The sequence below is a fragment of the Poromitra crassiceps genome (assembly GCF_964638095.1).
Source record: "Poromitra crassiceps genome assembly, chromosome: 11".
Classification (NCBI taxonomy): Eukaryota; Metazoa; Chordata; class Actinopteri; order Beryciformes; family Melamphaidae; genus Poromitra; species Poromitra crassiceps.
Genome location: NC_139643.1, coordinates 18,764,435 through 18,775,914, shown reverse-complemented (window position 1 = coordinate 18,775,914; position 11,480 = coordinate 18,764,435). Strand labels below are relative to the sequence as shown.

The 11,480-nt window shown below is 48.5% G+C and overlaps 1 protein-coding gene across 1 annotated transcript; it reads left to right on the top strand.

Annotated features, from left to right (window-relative positions):
• Positions 1-303: 303 nt before the first annotated feature.
• LOC310784868 (zinc fingers and homeoboxes protein 2-like) lies at positions 304-9,820 on the top strand (the record flags this gene model as incomplete). Its single annotated transcript, XM_083645904.1, has 4 exons — positions 304-1,783; positions 2,719-3,826; positions 5,794-6,488; positions 9,652-9,820. Exons 1-4 carry the CDS (start codon positions 480-482, stop codon positions 9,818-9,820), a joined length of 3,276 nt encoding a protein of 1,091 aa, XP_083502030.1. The 5' UTR covers positions 304-479.
• Between the last annotated feature and the right edge of the window lie 1,660 nt (positions 9,821-11,480).

The window sequence follows — 11,480 nt, the reverse complement described above, 5'->3', positions numbered from 1 at the left end:
AATTTTCTTTGTGTATTTTCACTTCACACTGTCATTGTCCCTGTTCTACACAGACAATAATGGACAATATCCTCTGTGTTTTTCCAACGTGTATTCTTCTCTGCTGTTTTGACTGACCGAAGTGCAGCTCAGTGACCACAAACAACATTAACATCTCATTTTCTCTCTGTTTGTATTGACCCAGCTTGAACGCCGCTGCTGTCTGTGATGCCCTCCCATGACGCCCAGGTCGAGAGCTGACGTTGCCGGTGAGCGGGAGACGCCACTGCACAACCGGGCCCGGGCCAGCGGCGCCGTCAGCCGGGTCTCACCCGCTGGAGACGTCCCCTCTGTCTCCCCACCCACATACTCCACCCTCGCCCCCCATCCGCCCCAGTGAGGCCCCCTCCAAAACGGACCGGCCGGCACCGGCAGCAGCCAAATACCCACAGTATCTTCAACGTAATCAGCAAACACCAGCACCGTCACCAGCAGCCATCATGTCCAGTCGTAGGAAGTCCTCCACCCCCTGCATGGTGCGGGTCATCAATGACCTGCCCGAAGAGCGAGGCGATCCGGAGGAAGCCATGGACGTGGAGATGTCAGACAACGGTTTAAGGGACACGGGGTCGTCAGAATCGTGCGAATCTGGCGAGGAGAGCCAAAACCCCCAGCGGGATAGTCCAGAGAATCCTGACCAGCAGATGTTTCCAAAGCAAGCGGAAACACAGAACCCAGAGCCATTAGAACAAGAAGAACAGTCGGGTACGGAAGACCAAGACGACTCTGCCATGGAGGATATAGGAGGCAGAGAGGCGAAGGACAGGGAAGCGTCCAACTCTGAGACGGCTTCCCAGACAAAGCAGCTCAGAGGCTACGAATGCAAATACTGCCCTTTTTCCACGCAGAACCTGAACGACTTCAAAGAGCACGTGGATTCCAGCCATCCCAACGTCATTCTCAACCCGCTCTACCTATGTGCCGTGTGCAACTTCAGCACCAAGAAGTTTGACTCGCTCACGGAGCACAACGAGAGCCGGCACCCGGGAGAGACCAACTTCAAGTTCAAGAGGGTGAAAATGAACAATCAGACTATCTTGGAGCAGACAATCGAAGGCAAGGACAACTCAGTCGAATGCGTTTCGACAAATGAACAGGGTGAAAGCAACGACTGTGTGGGCTTTCTGTCTGGCGTCTCTGCCGCCACGGCAAGAAGCCACAGTAATATGCAGTCACTCTACCAAGGGAGCGAACTGAAGAGCCACTTGGACGGCCTGATTCAGAAGGATCAGATCACGGGCCTGATTCAGAAGGATCAGATCACAGCCGTCAGCATCAACGGAACGGTCATCATCCCCGAACCCACCCTCCTCCAAGGGCTCCCCCACGTCACGCCGTTGCTCCAGCGGCCGCCCAACTTTAACTCCATACCAAAAATAGCTGTTCCCCTGAACACCACCAAATACAACCCGTCCCTGGACAACAATCTCACGCTGATCACGTCCTTCAGCAAGTTCCCGTACCCGACGCACGCGGAGCTCTCGTGGCTGACCGCCGCCTCCAAGCACCCGGAGGAGCAGATCAAAGTGTGGTTCACCACCCAGCGGCTGAAGCAAGGCATCACCTGGTCCCCCGAGGAGGTGGAGGAGGCCAGAAAGAAGATGTTCAACGGATCCATCCCGCCCGCCCATCACACCTTCACCGTCCTGCCTACGACAAGCCCCGTCTCAGCTCAGCCGTCTGCCAAAGACTCCCAGCATCCGCTCGTGCTGCACACCACAGTCGAGCACACCACTCATGTCAGGTGAGCTTTTCCCGGGGTCACGATGAGATTCAAAATCGATTCTCGGGTCAAAACGATTCCCGATTCAAAATGCATTCTCAATTCAGTACATAGGGGGGTCCACTGTGTGCTAATTATGGCATGAAAGCAGAATAAAGTCTATAAGATTATGTAGTTTTTATATACTTCAACTGATTGTAATAATGTAAAAACGACAAAAGGTAACATTTATTCATGGTGACTTGCACAAACCTCTTAGTATTCTTAGTGACTTGAAAAATAAGTTAAAGCAAAAAATACTCAAGAAAATACTAAAGAAAACTCTTCTTGAGAGTGTTTCAAGTGTAAACTTCTCAGTCTTTGTCCTGCCTGGTTTGGTCACCTAAACTAAACTCTCCAGAGTGTTTTGAGTGTAAACTTGTCTTTGTCCTGCCTGGTTTGGTCACCTAAACTAAAGTAGAAAATTCTCCAGAGTGTTTTAAGTGTAAACTTGTCTTGGTCCTGCCTGGTTTGGTCACCTAAACTAAAGTAGAAAACTCTTATTGAGTGCGTTTTGAGTGTAAACTTGTCTTTGTCCTGCCTGGTTTGGTCACCTTAACTCAACTCTCCAGGATTGTGTCAATGGCAGCAAAGTAGTGGGTAAACCCCAAAAGCCCTTAACTCAACTTTTCACAGAAAGGACGAGGAAGAAGGCGAAGGAGTATCCTGGCACTGGCAGATAGCTCCCATCCTTTCTTCAGCCTCTGAGCTCTGGGTGGCGCTATAGAGTCCCTCTGGCAAATAAAAATATATTTAAGAAGTCCTTCCTCCCAAGTGCCATTAGTATTCTAAACTCTAAAATGTGACCGAGGTTTAAACCACAGACATTGACATGAAGTGTTTTTATGTGTTTGCCTTACTAACTGCCTGTCGGTTTTCTATTCTATTCTATTCTGTTCTGTTCTGTTCTATGTCAGGACAAGCACCTCCAATGGGTTAAGCGTAGTCACCACTACCACCCATTCCCCTCCCGGAGTCACTGTTGGCTCCGGCCACGCCCTCAAACGGTCCCTGCCCGCCCACATGACGTCGACGTCGGGCGAGTCCAAGCGGCCCATCATGGCGGTCGCGCCCCACTCCGGAGACCCTAAAGAGAAGGGCCTCATGGCTCCGCCCCCACCCCCTCCCCCCCTGAAAGACCGCCTCCCCATGGCACCGCCTCCGGTTCCCATGGAGATGAAGAGACCCGTAGCGCTTCCTCTGGTGGTCACCGGGGAGATGAAGAGGTCCTCCGCCGCTGCCGTGCCTTTAATGCCACCGCCGTCATCATCATCGTCATCGTCATCATCTTTGTCCAAAGCGAAGCTGCCGACGTCGCCGTTTCCGCAAAACCACAGGATCAGTCCGGTGGTGTCGCTGCCTGCCAGCATGTTCCCAGAGTCCTTAAGAAGGCATAATCTCTACCCCCCGCCCATCATCGCCCCTCCTTACAAGAACTACCTTCTTCCTCATCCGACGTCCATCACTTCCAAAGAAAAGCACCCCATCACGCACGCGTTGCTCGCGCCGGACCTGAAGCTGCTGTACTCTCCCGCTCTCATCGGCCCGCACGTCAGGAGGCCGCCCATCATCCAGTCCGTCCGCGCGCCGCCGCCACCAAAAGCCCCGTTCCAGATCCACGGGTTCCCCTCCTCCAACGGCAAGAACTCCAAAGAGCAGCACGGAGTGGAGCTGAAAGCCAGCTACCACCGAGGGGACAGAGCTCTCACGCCTCTGTCCGAGGCCAACGGCATGTCACGCACAGACGCCAAGTGGTCCCGCGAGCAGACCTCCTCCCCCGCCCACAACAACAACAACGGGCTGGTGCAGGCGGACGGCGGCGGAGAGGCGCCAGGCGCGCTGCCCAAACAACACGACCCCAATAAGCTGAAGTGGGCGGTGCCGACACAGTTCCCCCTGCTGGAGAGGATGAAGGGCAAGACGGCCGAGCAGCTGAAGATCCTGGAGGAGAACTTCCTGAGGAACAGCTTCCCCACGCACGGCGACGTCAACCACCTGGCGGCTGCCACCCGCCTCTCTCAGCAGGTGATGTGAACAACTTAACCATCATCAGACCCTTCATCGTTCACTTCAATACAGACACATGTATACTTTCATAAGCACGTCTCCTTAACATTCACACACTTTTCATTCACTTAAATAGACACATATATACTTTCATAAGCACGTCCTCCTTAACATTCACACACTTATCCACTCTGTACACCTTTTGCTCTCACATGTACAACTTAAATCACAGGTGTCATCTCTGTACCACAGCTTACTGTACTGTACCATGCCTCTGTAGCAGAGATGGGGATTTGGACTTGGGACTTGGACTTGAGTCGCACTTAAGTCACACACACAGTGACTTGAGACTTGACTTGAGATTTGTCCTCAAAGACTTGAGACTTGACTTGGACTTGAGTTTTGGGACTTGTGAACAATCTTTATAAAAAAAATAAAAAAAAATTGGTGCATTAACATTAACTCATTGAGTGCCAGCCACTTTTGGAGAACGGACGCTCCCAGTGCCAGAGTTTCAGAGCGTTTTCAGTGATTTCTCGAGGCCCACAGAATATTGTGTGATATTACTATGTAAACACTGAACACGCCCAAAGAACGAGGAGACTCTATTGTATCATCAGCAAAAAAAAGTTTATTGATACCATTTTCCGTTCTTTAGTTATGAGCCGGAGAAGATAGGTTGTTTTGAGCAAAAACAGGCGTTTCAAATTAGAAGCTGAAATATTCCGCCTTTTGTGAAATGAAGCATTTCAAGCACATTCACTGAGTCTGAAGCTAATATTTTCTGATGTAGTGACGTGGTGTAGTTGTGTGGTGCCCTGCGTGCCCCACCCCCCTCTCCCCCCCTCAGCTGCAAACTCCTCCCCACACTAACACACAGCCTCACGCACCCAGCAGTCTATTTTCGGAGTGCTCCGTTTTTGTGCGCCGGCTCCCAGCGCGACACGGAAAAGCCAAACCGGACTGCTGAGAATGGTTTGGCCCTTCGGCGTCGGGTGCTGCTTTTCTGGCGGCTAATCGTGTGGAGAAACTATACAGCAGAGACAGAGAGGCTCAGTTGTGGGCGCGGATTGACTGCTGTTCGCAGCCAACGTCAGCTCCAGCCAGAGCAATCTATATGGCTCTGGCTGCAGCATGAGCGGTTTCTCTTTCATCACGGGGCTTTTTCCTGCTGTTTTCCTGACCTTTCTCTAATCTGGAGAGCACTGTCGCCACCTAATGAGTCCGTAAAATAGGTTATACACCTTCAATAGCTACAATATTTGTACAGGAGATGCAGGAGGCTTTGATCCACGTCCCACCGCCAAAAAACGCATTTGACGTCGATCGACGTCATTGGCACTCTACGTCACTATTTACTTTGACGTCGATCGACGTCATTGGCACTCAATGAGTTAAGGAAATATCTACTGATGTCATCCAATCAATGCTGATACTGTATTCTGCTAATAGATAAAGGAGTGAGGATAATACAGTACATGCTTTGAATTCCTTGGTTTTAGCTATGCAGTGTTCAAAGAAGACTGGATGGCATGTAGCAGATAATAGAACGCTCATCCATAAGAAACTTGAGACTTGGCTTGGACTTGAGCTCAAAGACTTGAGACTTGACTTACACTTGCAAAAAATGACTTGTGAGCATCTCTGCTGTGTAGTACAGCTTACTGTACTGTACCATGCCTCTGTAGTACAGCTTAATGTACTGTACCATGCCTCTGTAGTACAGCTTACTGTACTGTACCATGCCTCTGTAGTAACAGCTTAATGTACTGTACCATGCCTCTGTAGTACCAGCACTAACTTATCTAGGATGATGTCAGCTCTCTGTGCAACATCGCACCACATCTAGAAACACTCTCAATATCTTCCTCTTTGAAGAACTCTATCCATGCACCATTGATGCTTGTTACACCTCTTCCTCTCATGAGACCTGAAATCAAGCCTCTGATTCAAGAACTTGTACTTTCATGATTTGACATCACCAGGAGATCGACAGCTGGTTCCTGGAGCGCCGCGCCCTCCGTGACAACCTGGAACAAGCGCTGCTCAACTCCATGGGCAGCAAGAGGCTGAGCGCCGCGGGGGAGAAAAGACCACATCATCATCATCAACAACACCAAACGCTGCAGCTCAACGGGATTCACAAAGCGAGCGGCGGAGGCGGCCATCTTAAAAGCCTTGCTCCGCCTCCCTCCATCATGGTGCCCATCGTTGCCCCCTCCCTCCTCCCCAGCAGCCCCGCCCCTCCCTGCTCAGTGCCTCCTCCAGACGGCCGGCCCCTGGCGCTCCTCAAGGACGATTCAGCTGAAACGCGGTGGCCTTCCCCTGAGGAGTTCAGCCAGCTGGAGGCTCGGACCGGGCTGCCCCGCAGCGACCTGCTGCGCTGGTTCAGCGACAGCCGCTCCACGCTGAAGAGCAGCGGCCTGGAGCTGACGGAACTGCTGCAGCAAAACAGCACTGTGGGCGGGGCCAACGGAGGGCAGGGGGCACCGGCGGCGAGCTCCCCCGAACGCGCTCCCTCCGGCATCGCCCAGCTGCTGCGCTGCCAGGAAGGAGGCGTGATGAACAGCGGCGGCGGCGGTAAGGCGTCGGAGGCTGGTTTTGGCCGGCTGATGGAGCAGCGCGCCAACAGCCTCAGCTACCAGCAGCACCAGGAGCTCCAAGACTGGTTCAGCGGCAGGTAGCGTATTAACAACAGATTTAAAGGAGTAGTACTCTTTGAAACAAAACGTTGGCCTTCTACATTTGTAAAACGTGGCATTTTACATTTCTGCAAACCTACAATCGAGATGTAAATTTGAAACAAAACAGCGGTTGATTGGAAAACCTCGCTGCCTTTCCAACGTTAAACACAAATAAAGCAACTTTGCTTGTGTTTAGGCAAGTAGAACAACTTGGTGAAGGGGTTAGGGTTATGGTTCAGGTTATAAATGTTAAATGTAGACTCGCTGTGACCATGTCTGAAGGATTGAACACGGCTCTCCAGTGTGAAAGGCAGGTGTGTTTACGCCTTCCATCCACCCTGACCACAACACCCTTACTGACCACAACACCCTTACTGACCACAACACCCTTACTGACCACCGCGCATTTCCAATAGCAGACATGGGGCCCTATTTTGCTCCATGCTGGAGTCTGCACAGAACACCACACCTTCTGAGCAGGCTGCAGCACCATGCTGGAGTCTGCACAAGACACCACACCTTCTGTGGAGATCTGACATCTAAACCTTCTTTACTGCTTTTGTGACAGTGGCAGTTGTGCTTATATTGCCAAATGTGTACTGTTTCCAACCCTACAGCCCTACTGTATTTCATTGAGTCTTTTATTCCAGGGAGTTGGGACGTGTTTGGCTAAATAACAGCCATCAGGTCGGATACCAATATCTCCACAATCATTTGGGGGAGCATTTTATTCTTCCCAGGAGCCAGCTTTGGTTCCAGGCCAGGTCTTTGAAAAGCCCTGCTGTATTCAACCAATCAGCGCTTTGCGATTCCTCTGCCTCTGCTGGCTTTATAAGCTCCGCATGCAGGGTTGCTGCTGCCATTCAGCAACTGAATTGAGAACGCACGCTAGATTCACACTCAATTCCTGGAGTTGGAATTGGAATTGGACCCAGAACTGAATTCTATTAAATTCCACCAAAATCCACTTGTGAGATTGTTTTGACTCGCTAAACATTATAAATCAGACATTAGGAATGAAATACATGTCATCATAATGTATTAAATGAATTATCATGTCCCTTTCATGATATTCAGTATTGATCCTGCTGTAAGACTAGGTGTTCACATGTAAACCAAACCCTGCTGTAAGACTAGGTGTTCACACACAAACCAAACCCTGCTGTAAGACTAGGTGTTCACATGTAAACCAAACCCTGCTGTAAGACTAGGTGTTCACACACAAACCAAACCCTGTAAGACTAGGTGTTCACATGCAAACCAAACCCTGCTGTAAGACTAGGTGTTCACATGCAAACCAAACCCTGCTGTAAGACTAGGTGTTCACACACAAACCAAACCCTGTAAGACTAGGTGTTCACATGCAAACCAAACCCTGCTGTAAGACTAGGTGTTCACATGCAAACCAAACCCTGCTGTAAGACTAGGTGTTCACATGCAAACCAAACCCTGCTGTAAGACTAGGTGTTCACACACAAACCAAACCCTGCTGTAAGACTAGGTGTTCACACGTAAACCAAACCCTGCTGTAAGTAGGGCTGGGTATCGTTCAAAATTTTTCGATATCGATACCGTTTCGATACTTGGATTTCGATACCGGTTCCTGAACGATACTTTTTTCGATACCAATTTTTAGAAAAACCCTAACCCTATTTTTAGAAAAATCCATTTTAACAAAAATAAAACTGCATTACACATTGAAATTATTTTACAAATCTTTAGTTTTGCCCCAATCTTAAGTTTTACAGCAGAAAAAAATAAAACCTACTGTATTTAACATAACTTTAAGTTCTTTAAACGTATTGCCGTCCCTACAAAAATATTATTATAGTACTATTATAGTATAGTATATATTATAGTACTACAAAGGAATGAAATGTAAAACAAATAAATCAGTGGAATAGTTTTCAGTGCAAAACAGAGAGTTGCAAATCACGGTTTAATGCTCACTGATGCAACAGAACTCTATTCTTGTCCAAACTGATGAGATGGCTCCACTTCATGCATGGAAGACTAGTTGAGTATTGACTAGCCTATCACAATATAGCCTTAATGGCACAAAGTGAATCCCATTTATATTCAACAAACTATCATGACATCAGCGTTTGTTAACGAGTTGCTAAAAATACATAATGGGCGATAACTGCCCGCTTGCACATAACATTAACGCTAATGAATTAAACATTAACGCTAGCGTTGCAGATCAGTGTTTAATGCTGACTGCTGCAACAGAACGTCATTCTTGTCAAATCTGACGAGACAGCTCCACTTCATGCATTCACTGACTAGCCAATCAATATAAATGAATCGCATTTACATTCAACAAACTATCATGACATCAGCGTTTGTTAACGAGTTGCTAAAAATACACAATGCCCGCTTGCACATAACGTTACGGTGGCAATTAATTAAACGATCTAATGCTAGCTACAACTCACAGCCAGATGCATGGATTTGTCAGACTGAGGGATCTGATAACCGCTAACTTGCGGTAAGCTGACCCACCTCTCAATTATTTATCTTGTCTGTGGAAACCAGTCCGTGTTGTTTCTGTTTCTTTTCCTGCTTTTCATCATCTTCGCCATATGGTACTCCAGGATAGGAGTAGCTTGAGTGGCTAACTTCTTGTATACTATATCCGCACCGCACGCCTGGCTCACAACAAACACACCGGCTAAAGTGGGCGTAACGTTTCCTGCATGCCTCTACATGACAGCCAATCACCAGCCGTATTAGAGCGCGGCGTGCAAGCATGTCGCATGCTTATAGGCTCAATGACGCTGTTTTGTTTTGGTATCGAAAATTGGTATCGATTGACAAGGGAGGCTTCGATACCCCTTAGTATCGATGTTTCCATTTCGGTGCCAAGTAAGTATCGAAACTCGATACCCAGCCCTATGTAAGACTAGGCGTTCACACACAAACCAAACCCTGCTGTAAGACTAGATGTTCACACACAAACCAAACCCTGGTGTAAGACTAGGTGTTCACACACAAACCTTCACTAAAAGAGCTCAGTTGCTTCCACGGTTTCTATACTTGCACAGTTGTATGTTCATAGTTGTGATGTGTATAACGGTCATGTGATGTGTCTAAAGGTCATGTGATGTGTGTAAAGGTCATGTGATGTGTGTAAAGGTCATGTAAACTGCTTTCCAGGCTGAGGCAGCAGAGTGCAGCGGAGCTGAAGAACGGCGGTCAGAATGGAGCGGGCAGGGAGGGGCTGGGGAGCTGGCTGGAGGACGGACACTCGAGGAGAGCGCACCAGCTGCTCCTGGACCCAGACAAGAAGATGGCCGACGACACGTCAGGGAGGCTGACTGGATAAATGGTGAGGCAACATGGAGGAGAGCATGATGAAGGATCCATAACTCTGCTAGAGTCTTCCTCCATGATGGAACCCTAAATCAGTGATTCTGTGAGCTGTTGCTCTGCTAGAGGAGACTGGAGGATCAGTGATTCTGTGATCTGTTGCTCTGCTAAGAGCACTGGAGAATGGTTTCGTTTGGAGAATTGAGTTGTTTTTTTCTCTCTCCATTCACGAGCACATAAAGGAATGTAAGACTAACGGTACTCGGTATTCAATCCCTTAAAAAAAACCTCCAGTGTATTTTTTTAAAGATATTTCATGTGTTGCCGAGTCATGTGACCTGCTCTGTTGATTAGCCACACTGTTTACTTTTAATTTTCTTTTTTTACAGATAACCTCATTTTGTGCTCAAAGTCCAAAACCTAGTTGTATGATTTTGCTCGCAGCCAATCACCACAAGCGTTCTTCGATTTAATGTGACGTGTGGTGGTGACGTTGAGCGCAGTGAAAACATTACATCGTCACTCACTCTGTGCGTGTGTGTGTGCGTGTGTGTGTGTCTGTGTGTGTGCGAGCATGTGTGCGTGTGTGTGCGTGCGTGCGTGTGTGTGTGTGTGCGTGCGTGTGTGTGTGCGAGCGTGTGTGTGTTTATGTGTGTGTGCAAGCCCCGCCCTCAGTAGGCAGAGCAGAGAAGAGAACAACAGAGATGGAAGCATAAGCAGCAGCATAATTGACAACAAAACCTTTTTTCTCACACGCATGTAAACACAATGAGCAGTTACCAAGGTCAGAAACCACCATCAGAGTTATGATGCTCACAGCTAACGATGCTCACAGTTAACGATGCTCACAGTTAACGATGCTCACAGTTAACGATGCTAACGATGCTCACAGTTAACGACGCTCACAGTCACGTCTCTTAGTTGTAAATGGCTGCGATCAGCTCATCAGAATATGAGCTGGTTCAATGAGCGGCGCTCTTTTAGTACGTTCATGCACAACACAACGTGCTGCTTCCTGTCTCTTCTTTGTGTTGAAGGGACTCGTCTTCTTCATGTTTATCAAACAAACAAACTGTGTGAGAGACATCTTTCTGGCAGGATCTGCTTTGTCAAACTCTTTGTGTCTCCTGTCTGTTTCCGCCTCTTCATATGAGTCTTGCTAAACATATTATTTTCATCATCCATTCCAAGTTTCCTCTGAGCGGCTTGTGATGTTACACTTGTTCAATAAAGCTAAAGAAAGCAGGGGGGTTTGCTTTCACACAGACACTGACATATCTACTGTGTGTGTGTGTGTGTGTGTGTGTGTGTGTGTGTGTGTGTGTGTGTGTGTGTGTGTGTGTGTGTGTGTGCGGTACGGCACGGCAGTGTTAAATTGCACTCACCACCTGTCCTTGCACAAGGTTGGTACACTTCCACTGAGTGTACTGTACACACAACAGCACAACAGGTCAAAGCTATGGCATTTCATCCATGCCAGGAGCGACATAATGTCTTTAAAATATGAATTCCTCCAAGAATGGATTCTCCAAAATTAGGGATGGGGCCGATCTGATCCAATATCGGTATCGGGTGCCGATATTGGCACTAATTCACGGATCGGATCGGAATTGTGCGGGCCCACACAGGGGGCGCTGGCCACAATTTGCCCATGTATCCTTCTTTGCCTTGTATAT